At 40.8% G+C, this 19480-nt stretch overlaps 1 protein-coding gene and 1 long non-coding RNA gene across 3 annotated transcripts in view; one reads left to right on the top strand and one right to left on the bottom strand.

The window, feature by feature from the left end:
- Positions 1-16306, bottom strand: part of LOC103237288 (uncharacterized) — a 31642-nt gene extending 15336 nt beyond the window's left edge. The window contains exons 1-2 of the long non-coding RNA XR_498671.3: positions 16244-16306; positions 12759-12869 (exon numbers count right to left, since the gene is read on the bottom strand). This is a non-coding gene — a long non-coding RNA (uncharacterized lncRNA). The remainder of the gene's footprint in view (positions 1-12758; positions 12870-16243) is intronic.
- Positions 16299-19480, top strand: part of EIF3E (eukaryotic translation initiation factor 3 subunit E) — a 45426-nt gene continuing 42244 nt past the window's right edge. Inside the window, exons 1-2 of one of the 2 annotated variants that reach the window (XM_008001354.3) lie at positions 16321-16425; positions 19302-19450. Coding sequence is in view for 1 of the 2 variants with exons in the window: in XM_008001352.3 (XP_007999543.3) it covers positions 16336-16425 (90 nt within the window). In the remaining variant the exon portion in view is untranslated. Of the gene's footprint in view, positions 16426-19301; positions 19451-19480 lie in introns of both variants that reach the window. The other variant, XM_008001352.3, reaches the window with a different exon arrangement.

Below are 19480 nucleotides of genomic sequence, written 5' to 3'. Positions count from 1 at the left end.
TGAAGAAAATGTGTGTTGACTAAATGAGCTGGAAATATAACGAAAGAAGGCAGACATTGTATTGTAATAGGCATCTGCATGTAGTATACAGGAAAGGTTATTTGATTAAAATGTTAACGCTATTTAGAAATATCTGAGATATATGGAATCAGCAGATATGAACATTCTGATTGCTAAAATGTGTGCACCACAGTAGTGGTAGGTATTCACTAGACTATTCCAAAACATAAGCCAATTTCTTTCAAGAACACATAGTTCTAGATATCTAGGTTTTGTGCACATTCATTTCTAGAGAATTTACATTTATTAAATACCTTTTCTTTTCTTTTCTTTTTTTTTTTTTTCTTGAGATGGAGTCTTGTTCTGTCACCCAGATTGGAGCGCAGTGGCACAATCTCGGGTCACTGCAACCTCCGCCTCCCGGGTTCAAGTGATTCTCCTGCCTCAGCCTCCTGAGTAGCTGGGACTACAGGCACACGCCAACACGCCCAGCTAATTTTTGTATTTTTAGTAGAGACAGAGTTTCACTATGTTGGCTAGGCCGGTCTCGAACTCCTGACCTAGTGATCTGCCTGCCTTGGCCTCTCAAAGTGCTGGGATTACAGGCGTGAGCCACCATACCTGGCCTACTGAATACCTTTTATGTGCCAGGTACTGAGATGGGAACTGGAACTATAATAACAGATATTCATAGTCTTTGTTATCAAGATGTTTAGTAGGAGGAAACAACAATAACAAAAAAGGTGAATGAAAGTGTCATAGGCTCTGAGGCCAGGTACCATGGCTCGTGCCTGTAGTCCTAGCACTTTTAGACACCGAGGCAGGCAGATCACTTGAGCCTAGGAGTTTGAGACCAGCCTGGGCAATATGGCAAAACTCCTTCTCTGCAAAAAAAATATAAAAATTAGCTGGGTATGGTGGTGCGCGTCTATAGTCCCAGCTACTAGGGAGACTGGAGTGGGAGGGTCACCTGAGCCCAAGGAGGCCCAGGCTGCAATGAGCTGTGATTGTGCCACTGCACTCCAGCCTGGGCAACAGAGTGAAACTCCATCTCAAAAAAAAAAAAAAAAAAAGTAATAATAATGTTACAGACTCTGAGATAAAAGTTCGTTGCCAGCAGAGAGCGGTAGGGAAATAGAGAATAAAAAGATGCTTCATCCAAATCTTAAAATATGACAAGGTAATCAACAGGGTGAGGACAGAAGGGCATTTTAGACTGAAGAAGCTTTATTGAAGAAACAATAAACTTGGTGGCTTACTTGAGCAGAGCTTACTGTGGAAGGAGTGTAGGGTTCTGGAGAGATGAGGTTCCAAAGAACTTTATTTCATGGGCTAAGAAGTTTTGACTTCATATTACACAAAATTGGAAGTGACAGAGTATATTAAATTGCTAGGGCCACCATAACCAAGTACCACAGACTGGTTTGGTTTAATAACAGAAACTTATTTTATCACAATTCTGGAGGCTGGAAGTCCAAGATAAAGGTATTGATAGGGTTGTTTCTTCCAAGGCCTCTCCTTGACTTATAGATGTCCATCTTCTCCCTGTGTCTTCACATGGTCTTTACTCTGTACATATCTGTGTCTTAATCTCCTCTTCTTATTAGGACATTAGTTATATTGGATTAGGGCCCACCCCAATAATCTCATTTTAACTTAGTCACCTCTTTAAAGATTCTACTTCCAAATACAGCTATATTCTGAGGTACTGGAAGTTGTGACTTCGACATATGAACTTGGAGAGAATATAATTCAGCCCATTAACAGGCTTAGATCTAATTTAGATCATCCAGACAGCAGTGTGGACAGATGCAAGACCAGGGCAGGGAGACCCTTTGGAAGACTATTACAGTGTTTAGTTTGTATGGGTGATGATCCCAAGGTTGGTTTGGTTGTTGTTTTCTCCCTATCATGGCTGATAATCTGAATTTGAACAAGAGACACAGAGGGAAGCATGGCAAAGGAAGATGTTAAAAGGTTCAACAGGAATACCATGTTAAGGATCAGTGGCCTGTAGGATAGCATTCAGACTCCTTGGCACAGTCCACAGGCTTCTGACAATTTCCCTCTGATCCCTCAGTGCAGCAGACTCTTGTCCTGCCACTCCACACAGTGCACGCCCTGCCCTCTAGCCATAAAATCTCACAGTCTCCAATCACACTAGGCTTTTCCTCAAGGCCAAGCCAGTGCCTGCTCTGCCCTCTGCCTGAAATATTCTTTCTCCTCTTCTTAGCCAGCCAAACATCTATCTACTCAAGTAGAGGTAGTCAAATGTTGCTTTCTTCATGAAACTCAAACGTTCTCTGGCAGCGAGGAACTTCCTCCCCTAGACTCCTGGGGGCATTCTGCCTAGACACTCTCATTTGGTGCTATGATTAGTATAAATTTTACACATTTGCTACTTTAAATTGTAAACTCCTTGTGGGCTGGGACTGGCTTCCTTTGTTTCCCCAGAGCTCAACACTGTGATCACCAAATGGAAAACTCTTCAACAAATATTTGATAAATGTGTGAGAATCAAAGTCTATACCTGTTACCACCTAGACACTACCAGGTAAAGCCTTGCCCGTGCTCTCTGTGATATCTCTTTTTAACTAAAACACTAGGAAGACATTAAAGAAAGTCAGATTTTCCAAATTTGGAGCTAAATCTCTCTTATAAAAAGAAACAAGATATTTTACAAACCAGCAAGGAAAATTCCAGGGGAAAAGCCAGGGGAATCGGCAGAGTTTCCAATCTGTCACCACTTTAACCCATCTTGTAAATCACTTCCAGTTTAATTTTAAAGGACAAAACACCACTGCCTTCATGTCTTTTTCTATTTAAGAATTTAACAAGTGGCTCCCTTTGCCTTTCTGATCAAATCCAAATTTCCCCATCTGGTTTTGAAGACCTTCCATGGCCTGGCTCCATTTTACCCATCCAATCCACTGTCTACACAACTGTCAGAATCACCTCTCTGAAACACAGACAGGATTATTCACTATCATACTCAAAAATACTTCAAGGTTCCTTATGACCTAAGATAATTCTCAAATTCCTCACTTTAGTTTTCTACTCTAGTAAGACCTCATTTAACGTTGTCAGTAGGTTCTTGGAAACCGTGACTTTAAGCAAAATTAAGTATAATGACACCAAGTTGTTAGGTTTATTTTCCTCATCAATGTTATAAGGAAGCAACCTTGAATGAAATGACATTACTCGAAGACCTGCTGTATTTTGTTTCACTTAAGGTTGCAGTTTCCAAGAACTATCGACAACATTAAGTGGGGACTTACTGTAGTTGGTCCTGGTCTTTCTTGTCCAGGACATTCTCCCCTATAGACTCCAATTGTCAGCTCACTTCCCGAGTTGTCCTTCACAGATATTTTTTATATTTTCCTGTTTCTGTGTCTCTACAGTGTTCAAGTTGTTCCTGAACCACCTGTACTGTTCTCTTCCATATCTGTAGTATAAATTAGCAGTCTTAATACAAAATACTTCCAATCCACTAACCTTTCCATCTGCTCTACCTCCACTGATAATCAATTCCTGTTTGGGGTCAGTCTTGAACTAACAGCACCATCTGATATAGTTAATTGCTCTTTGCTGCTTGGGCCACTCTCCTCCTTTGACTTCTAGGACACCACTTTCTGTTCTTCCTCCTCTTCTGTCTTCCATTAACTGGCTGATCCTTCTTTAGCTTTTTTATTTGATCTGAGTTGTCCCGACCTCTACAAGTTGAAGTATCTAAGATTTAATCCTGCTCATCTCTTTTCTAAACACACTCATACTTAGATTTCATCCAGTTCCATGGTTTTCAATTTCATCAATAGGTTAAAAAGATCTAATTTTCTATCTCCAGCTCTATCTCCTTTCCCCTGATTCCAGATTCATATGTTCCACTGCCTAATCAGTATCTCCACTTGGATGTCAAAAAGGTATCTCAAACATAATACGTCCAAAACTAAACACTTTATTTCCCTCGTCCCTAAAACTTGCATCTATCATACCCTTCCTCATCTTAGTAAATGGCCCTCAGTTCTTCTAGATCTTAGAATCATCTCTGACTCCTTTCTTTCTCATACAATCCATTAGCAAATTTTGCATTGAAAATATGTTCAGAATTGCACTATGTCTACAACTCTTTCACTGTTACCACTTTGATCCAAGCCATAGTCATCTCTTTTTTGTATTATTTCAATAGTATCTTTACTGATCTCTCTGTCCCTGCACCCCTAACCCTCAAGGTGGTCTTTCTAGAGCTGATTATGTAAACTCCTCTGCTCAAAACCCTGTTAGTAGCTTCCCATCTCATTTAGAAGATAACCAAAATCATTACCATGGCCTATAAAGCATTATGACATCTGGCCCACCATTGCTTCTGAGTCCATCTGCTACCACAGTTTCTCTTAGTCAGCTCTAGCATTTCTAGCCTCCTTGCTAATTCTTGCAGGACTCCAAGCACACTTCTGCTTCAGTATCTTTATACTTAATATTCCTTCACCAGGAATGTTCTTCCTCTAGACAGTCATAGGCTCTCTCACTTCCATCAGGTTACCTTTCAAATTCTACCTTATATGTCTGGGTATAGTGGCTCACGCCTGTAACCCCAGCACTCTGGGGAGGCCAAGGCAGGAGGTTTATTTGAGGCCAGGAATTTGAGATCAGCCTGGGCAACACAATGAGACCCTGTCTCTAAAAAATTGTTTTTTAAAAAATTAGCCAGGCATGGTGGCACATGCCTGTAGTCCCAGCTACTCAGAAGGCTGAGGTGGGAGGATCACTTGAGTCCTGGTGGTTGAGGCTGCAGATCAAGCTGATACCATGCTGCTGCATTCCAGCCTGAGTGACAAAGAGAGACCCTGTCTCCCAAAACAAAACAAAACAAAAAACAAAACCAAACAAAAAATTCTACCTTATAATTGAGACTTTCTCTAACTACTTTATACAAATTAGCAACCTTTCCCCATCATTCTCTAGCCTTTACCTTGAGTTATTTTTCTTCATATCACTTATTACCACTTAACAAAGTATATATTTGTTAATATGTTTTTATCTACATCCTTCCACTTAAATGTTGTTAGTTTTCTTTAGAGAATGTTGTTTTCTTTCCTTCTGTATTCCCTGGACCTAGAATAGTGCCTAGCATGTTGTAAGCATTTAGTTTAAATTGAATAAATTAATAATTGTCATCTATAAGACTGAAAGCTCCTGTGGCCACGGACTAACACTTATTGATTATATATTCCCAGTAACACCTAGCTTAGTACCTTGCCTATGGTAAAAGTTCAGAATGTTTGTCTAATAGAATTGCATCTTATTTCTCTCTGCTTCTCAAAGATGCTCTCTGTTCCTTTTTGGCAAGTTTTCATACTGCTACCTGTTTCCTTCCTTCCTTTGCTCTACCTCACTTTTGCCTGTTTTCCTGTTTATATTTTATTACAACTTCCTGGAATTTCAGGAAACTTCAAATTACAACTGTTATTTCTCAACTCTTAGAGGCCACACAGACTATGCCCCAAAATTTAGCAGCTTATACTAGCATGTATTCTCTGCTTCATGGGCATTCTGCCTTGCTTTGCCAACAATACTGTAAATGGCATAATGGTAGAGATCATATAATACTTCCACATCATTGAAAACATACAAGGTAACATTCATTGTAAGCAATTGATAACTATATCAACTCATCCAGAATAGTATCTCCATTTGCTTACTAGATATGACCACTCGGATATTTAATAGAGATCTCATTTTGCCTGAAACAGAACTCCTTGTTTAAGTACCCATGCATATTCCTTTGCCATTCTACCCCATATACTGGTCGCCAGAAGGGACTCAGTTTCTTTTTTTTTTTTTTTTTTTTCCTTTTATTTATTTATTTATTTATTTTTTTTTTTTTTTTTAATTTATTTATTATTATTAAACTTCAAGTTGTAGGGTACATGTGCACAACGTGCAGGTTTGCTACATATGTATACTTGTGCCATATTGGTGTGCTACACCCATCAACTCGTCATTTACATCAGGTATAACTCCCAATGCAATCCCTCCCCCCTCCCCCCTCCCCATGATAGACCCCAGTGTGTGATGTTCCCCTTCCCGAGTCCAAGTGATCTCATTGTTCAGTTCCCACCTACGAGTGAGAACATGCGGTGTTTGGTTTTCTGTTCTTGTGATAGTTTGCTGAGAATGATGGTTTCCAGCTGCATCCATGTCCCTACAAAGGACACAAACTCATCCTTTTTTTATGGCTGCATAGTATTCCATGGTGTATATGTGCCACATTTTCTTAATCCAATCTATCACTGATGGACATTTGGGTTGATTCCAAGTCTTTGCTATTGTGAATAGTGCTGCAATAAACATACGTGTGCATGTGTCCTTATAGCAGCATAATTTATAATCCTTTGGGTATATACCCAGTAATGGGATGGCTGGGTCATATGGTACATCTAGTTCTAGATCCTTGAGGAATCGCCATACTGTTTTCCATAATGGTTGAACTAGTTTACAATCCCACCAACAGTGTAAAAGTGTTCCTATTTCTCCACATCCTCTCCAGCACCTGTTGTTTCCTGACTTTTTAATGATCGCCATTCTAACTGGTGTGAGATGGTATCTCATTGTGGTTTTGATTTGCATTTCTCTGATGGCCAGTGATGATGAGCATTTTTTCATGTGTCTGTTGGCTGTATGAATGTCTTCTTTTGAGAAATGTCTGTTCATATCCTTTGCCCACTTTTGGATGGGGTTGTTTGTTTTTTTCTTGTAAATTTGTTTGAGTTCTGTGTAGGTTCTGGATATTAGCCCTTTGTCAGATGAGTAGATTGCAAAAATTTTCTCCCATTCTGTAGGTTGCCTGCTCACTCTGATGGTAGTTTCTTTTGCTGTGCAGAAGCTCTTTAGTTTGATGAGATCCCATTTGTCAATTTTGGCTTTTGCTGCCGTTGCTTTTGGTGTTTTAGACATGAAGTCTTTGCCCATGCCTATGTCCTGAATGGTACTACCTAGGTTTTCCTCTAGGATTTTTATGGTATTAGGTCTAACATTTAAGTCTCTAATCCATCTTGAATTAATTTTCGTATAAGGAGTAAGGAAAGGATCCAGTTTCAGCTTTCTACTTATGGCTAGCCAGTTTTCCCAGCACCATTTATTAAATAGGGAATCCTTTCCCCATTTCTTGTTTCTCTCAGGTTTGTCAAAGATCAGATGGCTGTAGATGTGTGGTATTATTTCTGAGGACTCTGTTCTGTTCCATTGGTCTATATCTCTGTTTTGGTACCAGTACCATGCTGTTTTGGTTACTGTAGCCTTGTAGTATAGTTTGAAGTCAGGTAGCGTGATGCCTCCAGCTTTGTTCTTTTGACTTAGGATTGTCTTGGAGATGCGGGCTCTTTTTTGGTTCCATATGAACTTTAAAGCAGTTTTTTCCAATTCTGTGAAGAAGCTCATTGGTAGCTTGATGGGGATGGCATTGAATCTATAAATTACCTTGGGCAGTATGGCCATTTTCACGATATTGATTCTTCCTATCCATGAGCATGGTATGTTCTTCCATTTGTTTGTGTCCTCTTTGATTTCACTGAGCAGTGGTTTGTAGTTCTCCTTGAAGAGGTCCTTTACATCCCTTGTAAGTTGGATTCCTAGGTATTTTATTCTCTTTGAAGCAATTGTGAATGGAAGTTCATTCCTGATTTGGCTCTCTGTTTGACTGTCACTGGTGTATAAGAATGCTTGTGATTTTTGCACATTAATTTTGTATCCTGAGACTTTGCTGAAGTTGCTGATCAGCTTAAGGAGATTTTGGGCTGAGACAATGGGGTTTTCTAAATATACAATCATGTCGTCTGCAAACAGGGACAATTTGACTTCTTCTTTTCCTAACTGAATCCCCTTGATTTCTTTCTCTTGCCTGATTGCCCTAGCCAGAACTTCCAACACTATGTTGAATAGGAGTGGTGAGAGAGGGCATCCCTGTCTTGTGCCAGTTTTCAAAGGGAATTTTTCCAGTTTTTGCCCATTCAGTATGATATTGGCTGTGGGTTTGTCATAAATAGCTCTTATTATTTTGAGGTACGTTCCATCAATACCGAATTTATTGAGCGTTTTTAGCATGAAGGGCTGTTGAATTTTGTCAAAAGCCTTTTCTGCATCTATTGAGATAATGATGTGGTTCTTGTCTTTGGTTCTGTTTATATGCTGGATTATGTTTATTGATTTGCGAATGTTGAACCAGCCTTGCATCCCAGGGATGAAGCCCACTTGATCATAGTGGATAAGCTTTTTGATGTGCTGCTGAATCCGGTTTGCCAGTATTTTATTGAGGATTTTTGCATCGATGTTCATCAGGGATATTGGTCTAAAATTCTCTTTTTTTGTTGTGTCTCTGCCAGGCTTTGGTATCAGGATGATGTTGGCCTCATAAAATGAGTTAGGGAGGATTCCCTCTTTTTCTATTGATTGGAATAGTTTCAGAAGGAATGGTACCAGCTCCTCCTTGTACCTCTGGTAGAATTCAGCTGTGAATCCATCTGGTCCTGGACTTTTTTTGGTTGGTAGGCTATTAATTATTGCCTCAATTTCAGAGCCTACTATTGGTCTATTCAGGGATTCAACTTCTTCCTGGTTTAGTCTTGGAAGAGTGTAAGTGTCCAGGAAATTATCCATTTCTTCTAGATTTTCCAGTTTATTTGCGTAGAGGTGTTTATAGTATTCTCTGATGGTAGTTTGTATTTCTGTGGGGTCGGTGGTGATATCCCCTTTATCATTTTTAATTGCGTCGATTTGATTCTTCTCTCTTTTCTTCTTTATTAGTCTTGCTAGTGGTCTGTCAATTTTGTTGATCTTTTCAAAAAACCAACTCCTGGATTCATTGATTTTTTGGAGGGTTTTTTGTGTCTCTATCTCCTTCAGTTCTGCTCTGATCTTAGTTATTTCTTGCCTTCTGCTAGCTTTCGAATGTGTTTGCTCTTGCTTCTCTAGTTCTTTTAATTGCGATGTTAGAGTGTCAATTTTAGATCTTTCCTGCTTTCTCTTGTGGGCATTTAGTGCTATAAATTTCCCTCTACACACTGCTTTAAATGTGTCCCAGAGATTCTGGTATGTTGTATCTTTGTTCTCATTGGTTTCAAAGAACATCTTTATTTCTGCCTTCATTTCGTTATGTACCCAGTAGTCATTCAGGAGCAGGTTGTTCAGTTTCCATGTAGTTGAGCGGTTTTGATTGAGTTTCTTAGTCCTGAGTTCTAATTTGATTGCACTGTGGTCTGAGAGACAGTTTGTTATAATTTCTGTTCTTGTACATTTGCTGAGGAGTGCTTTACTTCCAATTACGTGGTCAATTTTTGAGTAAGTACGATGTGGTGCTGAGAAGAATGTATATTCTGTTGATTTGGGGTGGAGAGTTCTATAGATGTCTATTAGGTCTGCTTGCTGCAGAGATGAGTTCAATTCCTGGATATCCTTGTTAACTTTCTGTCTCGTTGATCTGTCTAATGTTGACAGTGGAGTGTTGAAGTCTCCCATTATTATTGTATGGGAGTCTAAGTCTCTTTGTAAGTCTCTAAGGACTTGCTTTATGAATCTGGGTGCTCCTGTATTGGGTGCATATATATTTAGGATAGTTAGCTCTTCCTGTTGAATTGATCCCTTTACCATTATGTAATGGCCTTCTTTGTCTCTTTTGATCTTTGATGGTTTAAAGTCTGTTTTATCAGAGACTAGTATTGCAACCCCTGCTTTTTTGTGTTCTCCATTTGCTTGGTAAATCTTCCTCCATCCCTTTATTTTGAGCCTATGTATGTCTCTGCGTGTGAGATGGGTCTCCTGAATACAGCAGACTGATGGATCTTGACTCTTTATCCAGTTTGCCAGTCTGTGTCTTTTAATTGGAGCATTTAGTCCATTTACATTTAAGGTTAAGATTGTTATGTGTGAACTTGATCCTGCCATTATGATATTAACTGGTTATTTTGCTCGTTGGTTGATGCAGTTTCTTCCTAGCCTTGATGGTCTTTACATTTTGGCATGTTTTTGCAATGGCTGGTACCAGTTGTTCCTTTCCATGTTTAGTGCTTCCTTCAGGGTCTCTTGTAAGGCAGGCCTAGTGGTGACAAAATCTCTAAGCATTTGCTTATCTGTAAAGGATTTTATTTCTCCTTCACTTATGAAACTAAGTTTGGCTGGATATAAAATTCTGGGTTTAAAATTCTTTTCTTTAAGAATGTTGAATATTGGCCCCCACTCTCTTCTGGCTTGAAGAGTTTCTGCCGAGAGATCTGCTGTTAGTCTGATGGGCTTCCCTTTGTGAGTAACCCGACCTTTCTCTCTGGCTGCCCTTAAGATTTTTTCCTTCATTTCAACTTTGGTGAATCTGGCAATTATGTGTCTTGGAGTTGCTCTTCTCGAGGAGTATCTTTGTGGCGTTCTCTGTATTTCCTGGATTTGAATGTTGGCCTGCCCTACTAGGTTGGGGAAGTTCTCCTGGATGATATCCTGAAGAGTGTTTTCCAACTTGGTTCCATTTTCCCCCTCACTTTCAGGCACCCCAATCAGACGTAGATTTGGTCTTTTTACATAATCCCATACTTCTTGCAGGCTTTGTTCATTTCTTTTTCTTCTTTTTTCTTTTGGTTTCTCTTCTCGCTTCATTTCATTCATTTGATCCTCCATCGCTGACATTCTTTCTTCCAGTTGATCGAGACGGTTACTGAAGCTTGTGCATTTGTCACGTATTTCTCGTGCCATGGTTTTCGTCTCTTTCATTTCGTTTGTGAGCTTCTCTGCATTAATTACTCTAGCCATCAATTCTTCCACTTTTTTTTCAAGATTTTTAGTTTCTTTGCGCTGGGTACGTAATTCCTCCTTTAGCTCTGAGAAATTTGATGGACTGAAGCCTTCTTCTCTCATCTCGTCGAAGTCATTCTCCGTCCAGCTTTGATCCGTTGCTGGCGATGAGCTGCGCTCCTTTGCCGGGGGAGATGCACTCTTATTTTTTGAATTTCCAGCTTTTCTGCCCTGCTTTTTCCCCATCTTTGTGGTTTTATCTGCCTCTGGTCTTTGATGATGGTGATGTACTGATGGGGTTTTGGTGTAGGTGTCCTTCCTGTTTGATAGCTTTCCTTCTAACAGTCAGGATCCTCAGCTGTAGGTTGTAGCTGTAGGAGATTGCTTGAGGTCCACTCCAGACCCTGTTTGCCTGGGTATCAGCAGCAGAGGCTGCAGAAGATAGAATATTTCTGAACAGCGAGTGTACCTGTCTGATTCTTGCTTTGGAAGCTTCCTCTCAGGGGTGTACTCCACCCTGTGAGGTGTGGTGTGTCAGACTGCCCCTAGTGGGGGATGTCTCCCAGTTAGGCTACTCGGAGGTCAGGGACCCACTTGAGCAGGGAGTCTGTCCCTTCTCAGATCTCAACCTCCGTGTTGGGAGATCCACTGCTCTCTTCAAAGCTGTCAGACAGAGTCGTTTGCGTCTGCAGAGCTGCTGCGTTTGTTATTATTTACTGTGCCCTGTCCCCAGAGGTGGAGTCTACAGAGACAGGCAGGTTTCCTTGAGCTGCTGTGAGCTCCACCCAGTTCGAGCTTCCCAGCAGCTTTGTTTACCTACTTAAGCCTCAGCAATGGCGGGCGCCCCTCCCCCAGCCTCGCTGCTGCCTTGCCGGTAGATCACAGACTGCTGTGCTAGCAATGAGGGAGGCTCCGTGGGTGTGGGACACTCCCGGCCAGGTGTGGGATATGATCTCCTGGTGTGCCTGTCTGCTTAAAGCGCAGTATTGGGGTGAGAGTTACCCGATTTTCCAGGTGTTGTGTGTCTCAGTTCCCCTGGCTAGGAAAAGGGATTCCCTTCCCCCTTGCGCTTTCCAGGTGAGGCAATGCCTCGCCCTGCTTCAGCTCTCGCTGGTCGGGCTGCAGCAGCTGACCAGCACCGATCGTCTGGCACTCCCCAGTGAGATGAACCCAGTACCTCAGTTGAAAATGCAGAAATCGCCGGTCTTCTGTGTCGCTCGCGCCGGGAGTTGGAGACTGGAGCTGTTCCTATTCGGCCATCTTGCTCCGCCCCCCGGGACTCAGTTTCTTAAGCACAAAGTACAGGAATAAACTTCTTAATTTTGAGATAGAAGATTCACATGCAGTTGTAAGATCAACTTGTAAGCACAGGGGAGATCCCATTTGCTCTCTATCCAGTTTACTCTAATGGTAACATCTTGCAAAACTATAATACAGTCTAGCATTTCCTCAAACTATGAAACAGAGATAACCATGTAACCCAGAAATTCCACTCCTATACATATACCTGAGCAAACTGAAAACACATGTCCACAAAAATACTTGTACATGAATGTTTATAGTAGCATTATTATTATTATTATTTTGAGACAGTCTTGCTGTGTCACCCAGGCTGGAGTGCAGTGGTGCGATCTCAGCTCACTGCAACCTCTGCCTCCCGGGTTCAAGCGATTCTCCTGCCTCAGCCTCCAGAGTAGCTGGGATTACAGGCGCATGCCACCACGCCTGGCTAATTTTTGTATTTTTTGTAGAGATGGGTTTTTGCCATGTTGGCCAGGCTGGTCTCAAACTCCTGAATTCAAGTGATCCCCACACCTCAGCCTCCCAAAGTGCTGGAATTACTATAGTAACATTATCTTTAATAGTCAAAAGATGCAAACTATATAAATGTCCATTTGCAGATGAATGGGTAAACAATATGTAGTCTGTAAATACAATGGAGTATTATATAAATACAATGACCATAAAAAGGAATGAAGTACTAGTACCTGCTACAATTTGGATGAACCTTGAAATCCTCATGTAAAGTGAAAAAAGTGGGACACAAAAGGCCACATGTTATACGATTCCATTCATATAAGCATCTTGAATAGGGAAACCTGTAACGAAAGAAAGTGGTTATTTAGGGCTGGAGTGAGGGGAATGGAAGGATAGGGGAGTTACCCTTAACTAAAGGGTACAAGGCCTCTTTTTGAAGTGATGGAAATGTTCTAAAATTGACTGTGGTGATGACTGCACTTATCTGTGTATGTCTATGGAACTGTATACTTTAAATGGGTGGATTGTATGGTATATAAATTTTATCTCAATAAAGCTGTTGAAAACAAAACATAAACTGCAGTAAAATAGCACAACCAGGATAATGACATAGTTAAGATGCTGAGCATTCCATTACCACAAAGATCCCTGCTATTGCCTTTTATAGCCACCCTCACATCCCTCCCACCCCCACATCCTCCTTAACCCTTGGCAATCACTAATCTAGTTTCCATTTCCATAATTTTGTCATGTAAAAATATTATGTAAATAAAATAATTTAATATGTAACATTTGGGAACTAACTTTTTTTTTCGAGATGGAGTCTCGCTCTGTTGCCCAAGCTGGAGTGCAGTGGTGCGATCTCGGCTGACTGCAACCTCCACCTCCCTGGCTCAAGCAATTCCCCTGCTTCAGCCTCCTGAGTAGCTGGGATTACAGATGCATGCCCCCATGCCTGGCTAATTTTTTTGTATTTTTAGTAGAGACAGGGTTTCACCACGTTGGCCAGACTGGTCTCGAACTCCTGACCTCAGGCAATCTGCCCGTCTTGGCCTCCTAAAGTGCTGAGATTACAAGCGTGAGCCACCGCGCCCGGCTGGGAACTAACTTTTATTCACTCAGCATAATTCCCTGCAAATTCATTCAGGGTGTTGTGTGTATAGCTAGTCCCCTCCTTTTATTGCTGAGTAGTATTTCTAGAAATTATTTTGATTTTTACTCTTCCTTATCCATCATATCCAATCCAGGAGCAAGTCTTGTTGGTTCTACCACCAAAGTTCATCTTGGTTCTTATCTCTTCTCTCTACTTGTATGAATATACTTGTCTATACCACTATTAGCCCTCACCCAGTCTGAGAACATCAAACTGATCCTGCTGTCTTCACTCGAGCCCCTTCGCAATTCATTTACCACACAATAGTTAGAATACATTTCCACTAAAAATCTTTACATCAGGGCAGGCGCGGTGGCTCACGCCTATAATCCTAGTACTTTGGGAGGCTGATGCCGGCAGATCATGAGGTCAGGAGATCGAGACTATCCTGGCCAACATGGTGAAACCCTGTCTGTACTAAAAATACAAAAATTAGCTGGGCACATGCCTGTAGTCCCAGCTTCTCGGGAGTCTGAGGCAGGAGAATCGCTGGAACCTGGCAGGCGGAAGTTGCAGTGACCCATGACCCGAGATTGCACCACTGCACTCCAGCCTGGTGACAGAGCAAGATTCTGTCTCAAAAAATGAATGAATGAATAAATAAATAAATAAATAAACTTTACATCACTCTCTAAAGGCCTACCTCCTTCTTTCACTCATATACTCATTCAAATATTTATTGAGTGCCAACTATATACTGGGCATTGTTTAGACTTTGGAGAAGCAGTTATTATATTTAAAATAATGACAAAATCCCTGATCTTGTGGAAGTAATACAATAGTCAGGGAAGAGCAAAAGTAAAATAAGTAAAATATTGTAAAACAAACAAAAAAATAAAGCAGGAAAGCAAAATGAGAGGTTCTTGTAGGCAAGTTAGTTACATTTTTAAATAGACTGGTCAAGGCAGGTCTCATTGAGCAGATGACATTTGAGCAAAATATGAAGGAGACAGGAAAAGAGCTATGCAGATAACTGGGTGAAGAACATTCCAGGTAGAGGGAATAGCAAATATAACAGGACAACATGAAAGCAGGGTGGGAGTATCTGAGGAACTGAAGGGAAATCTGTGTGGCTGGAGACAAGTGAGCAAGAGGGAAACATTTAGGAGATGAGGTCAGAGAGGTAATGGGTCCAGATGATCTACTGGCTTTTTAGGTCATTTAAAATACCCTACTACATCTTTTACTCTAAATGAGACAGCAAGCCTTGGAGAGCTTTAAGCATAATTTGACTTTTAAAAATTCACTCTGGCTGCTGTATGAAGAATAAAGCACAGGAGGAAAAGGGGAAGCAAGGTGATTAGTGAAGAAGTGATTCCCAAAGTCAAAGCAAGAGATAGTGGTGGTTTGCACTAGAGTTGTAACTTTGGAGGTGGTGTGAACTGATTGGGTGTGAATGTGCCTTAAAGATTAGAGTTAAAGGGTTTGTCGGTAGATTTCATGCACAGTGTAAAAGAAAAAGTCAATGATGATTCTAAGGTTTTGAGTTTGGGGAACTGTACAGATGGAGTGGCCACTGAGGTGAAGAGTGCAGCTGGAGCAGGTTTGGTAAGCTACATGGGGAAACTTGGTTTGGGACAAGCTCATGTTGAAATGCCGGGTACATTTGAGTCTGGGACTAATAGTCAGTGTTGCGGCTATATTTTGGGAGTTGTCAATGTGCGGACTGCATGTAAAGCCATTAGGCTTGATGTTATCAATATAGGGCATTGGTCTAGATGGAGAAGAGGTCCAAGATCCCTGGGGCTCTTCAAAATGAAAAGGCCTAAAAGATGAGAAGTAACTAGCAAAGGACACTGCAGAGTACTTAGAAAGAAATCCCACATTCCTTACCATAATCATGACCTGACCCTTGTCAAACTCTTTAACCTTACTCCCCAGTACACACAGGCCACTCAGTTTTTGAAACGCCACACACTAAGTCCCTGCCTGTCTCATGGTCATTGTCTTTGCTGTACTTTCCAACAAGCATGTTTGTACTCTGGCTCTAGTTTTAATCACTTCCTTCTCTTACTACAACTCTCAGCTAACTTGTTACTCTATCAGACTTTTCTCTAATTTTCTTAATTCCCATCTGAGTTTTCTCTAATCATCCTAATTAAATAGGTCCAACCCAACCATCTCCACCAAATTATGGCTCTTACTATATCTGAAAATTTTTTTCACTTATTTCTGTCTAAAAACCCACCCTCACTTTAACAATCGCTTACAAAATGATTAGCGTATGCCAAATGAAAAAGCCTAGATATTCCTCCTAGTATGCAACTTCCTGGAGATCAGGGCCCTTCTCATCTTTTCCTTTGCCGCATCCCAATGCAGTCACATTACTTCAGCAATCAATTCTGAGGTTTCACTAGTTATTAACGGAATAGACTGCAAGCCACTGACTGGTAATCGAAGGCCAGCATTAGAAAGAGAACACTGACAAACCTACAAATACATAGAGGGAACTGTTCCCGTCACTCGCGCCTTAACGCAAAGGGGTCGGACAACCCGCGCGCATGCGTCGTTCTTCTCTGCTTGCCAGGCTAAACCCCGCCCCTTTCCTTAGCCCAGTTTTACCGTGGCACATGCGCAGTACGGGATCTGTCTGTTCGTTTGTCGGCGCTACCAATAAAGTTTTAGTGAGCACAGACTCCCTTTTCTTTGGCAAGATGGCGGAGTACGACTTGACTACTCGCATCGCGCACTTTTTGGATCGGCATCTAGTCTTTCCGCTCCTTGAGTTTCTCTCTGTAAAGGAGGTGAGGGGGTCTTTGGGCGCGAGGAAGGCGTGGGGGCGGGTGAGTTGCTGAGCAAGGCCGAAAGGCGGTGTCTGTAGCCCTAGGCCTGACACGTGCGAGGCGGTTGCGAGTTTGGTTCCTGGACGGACAGTAAGGATCTTGTGGTAATTTAGCGTCTTCTCAGTTAAGAAGCACCGCGGTATTCGGCAGTGAGAAGGAGGGAGGTTACGGAGAGAGAAAAGATGTCTCCTTCACTAACTGAGGTGTCAGTGCCAGAGGGACGTTCGCATCAGTTCTCGGAAGTTGGTGATTCGCTGGTTTCTCTAGAGAACGTTAGAGCTTCACAGGCCGGCTTCTAAAAGCAACCTGGAGTGTTGTTAGAGCTTTTGATTTTTCTTTTGGAAACAGTGGGAAGCCTGGGCTTGGCTATGGGTTTTTGTATGTCGAGTCGTTTGGAGTGATTCTCTTACACTTAAAATAAGTATCTAGCGCTTTAATTTCCATCAAGTTGTGAGTTCTTTGCGTTTTCTTGTCTTTGATAAGTAGGACTTTTTAGAACAGCATATTTCGTCAGATGGGGACGGCGCTCCCCTGCCCCCCCAAAAAAGAAATCCCCACAGTCTTTAAATGTGTTTTCCAGTGTGTACATTGTACTGACTTAAAGTGATTTGAATTGGTCTTTAATGTTCAATTATCTACTCAAGATATTGTGAATAAATGTGTAATTCTGGAACTTCATTTTAAAGCGTATGTCAGTCCTAAAAGTTTTATTGGACTTGAAAGTTTTGGCTAAAAGAAAATTGACATTAGTTATACCGTGAGTTTATTGGGAAATTGATGCATTTTGATAATGCAAAGTAATTTGCTGATGAAGGAATTTTGGCCAGAAAAATAAGTGAATTCTGTTTCTGGAAGCAGACTACAATGTAAGTCTACTTAGGGAACTCTAGATTTGGGGAGTGGATTTTGTGTAGCAAAAGACAAAAAGCAGTAAAACAAAAACGTCCCACAAAACCAGCTGCCAGGTGGTTGTGGCTCGTTAGACAGGTATAATCCTCATATTCCTATGCACCTTTTCTAAACATAGACAACTCTGAAGTTGTTGATGTTAGGTAACGGCTAAGATCATTTTCCGTAAATGTCCAAGAATGTCTTATCATGTAAAATTTTCTCTTGAAAAGATATATTGTTGCTTTGATTCTTCTTTTTACACCTGTATTTTAGACCTTGAGTAAAACATTCCCATCTGCATTGTTTTCTTTTCTGGAAAAGTGAGGACAGAAGATCTAGTAAAAGTGCCATATTTTGAAAGCCTTTTTACCAGCTACTTGTAGAAGTACTTCTGAACTAGCTGAACTTTATATATTTTTGTGTTCTTTATAATTTCATTTTTTTAATGGCAGACAGAAGGAAAGGAGGAATATGTAAATGTAAATTAGATTTGCATAGGGCTAGACGAAAACTATGAACTGCAGGCAGTTGAGAATCAGTGGGAAAAACTGCCCAATACCCACCTCTTTGGAGAAAATGTTGGTAAGATGACTGTAATATACCAAGAGGAAGACAGATGCTGGAGTATTTAATTATCAATTACTAAGTACATTTTATTCTTGGACAATACAGGGGTTAGGAATGCTGAACTCCTGCAGTCAAAAATCTGTTAGAACTTTTGACTCCCCCAAAACTTAATAATACCCCAATGTTGACAGGAAGGCTTACTGAGAACATGAACAGTCTTGTGTTGTATGTGTTATATACTGTATTCTTACAATAAAGTAAGCTAGAGAAAGTGGTCTTAAATTATAAGGAAGAGAAAATACACTTACTTTTTAGTAAGTGGAAGTACATCATCATAAAGGTCTTCATTGTCTTCATATTGAGTAGGCTGAGGAAGAGGAAAAGGAGGAGTTGGTCTTGCTGTTTCAGGGGTAGCAGAGGTGGAAGAAGTAGAGGAAGTGGAAGGGAAGTCAGGAAAGGCAAGCACACTTGGTGTAACTTTTATTGAAAAAGAGTGTATACATGGACCTGTGTGATTCAAACCCTTGTTCAAGGGTTAATTGTATAGGGCCATGTAACTGTGAGAAATCCAAGATAAAACCCAGACATCTCACTACTAAAAACTTACCTATCCTTTAGAGTTGAATATTTTTGATATAAGGTAAAAAGTAATAAATGTCGAAGAGGTATTGGTAGGGTGCTATCAAAATTGAGATTCTGTTATCTTCAGCGAGCAAAGAGTACTTTGAGGAGGTGAGGCTTTGAGTTTTGAAGGCTAGATGGTTAGGATAGAGTCAGTGATCCTGCTATGTGAGGATACAGCAGCCCCCCCACACCCCCTTAGCAGTTTCAGTTTCTGCAGTTCCAGTTACGGTCCAAAAATACTAAATGGAAAATTCCAGAAATTAACAATTCGTAAGTTTTAAATTGTGCGCCCTTCTGAGTAGTAGGATGAAATCTGTCTCGCTCCCTTGCTTTAGACTGGGACATGAATCATCCTTTTGTCCAATGTATCCACACTGTATATGCTAACTTAATTGTTATATTTTGTTATTGTTAATCTCTTGTGCGCAGTTTATAAATTAGACTTTATCATAGGTATGCGTGTATAGGAAGAAAACAGTAAATATAGGATTGGGGCTATCTGCGGTTTCAAGCTTCCGCTGGGGGGGTCTTGGAACATTTAGCTCGTGGATAAGGGGAGACTATTGTATTGCACCAAGAGAAAAACAATTTCATATACTTGTTACATTGGAGAATATAAACCTCATGAGAGCAGAAGCTTCCTTGTGCTCTCAGCACATAATATGGAGTCTGGCATAAAGGCTTTTTATGATTGTTTAATAAATGATTGAATGAATACATATTTGTTTCTCACTCTTTATTTTCATGTGGAGCAGGCCAGATAGTGAAATATTTAGGACCCTGGGCTCTGAATTGGAACCTTCAAGACTTTGTCATTTAATACCTCTGTGTAGTCAACGGATTCTTTTACCCTCTTAACCTTTTCTCATGAAAAAATTGTGGAAATTTGATTCTCCTTTTTCATGTGAGTACTTATATAGTATTTTCAATTGTT

Source organism: Chlorocebus sabaeus, chromosome 8 (assembly GCF_047675955.1).
Source record: "Chlorocebus sabaeus isolate Y175 chromosome 8, mChlSab1.0.hap1, whole genome shotgun sequence".
In the NCBI taxonomy this organism is placed as follows: domain Eukaryota; kingdom Metazoa; phylum Chordata; class Mammalia; order Primates; family Cercopithecidae; genus Chlorocebus; species Chlorocebus sabaeus.
This window is presented reverse-complemented; position numbering and strand designations above follow the sequence as displayed.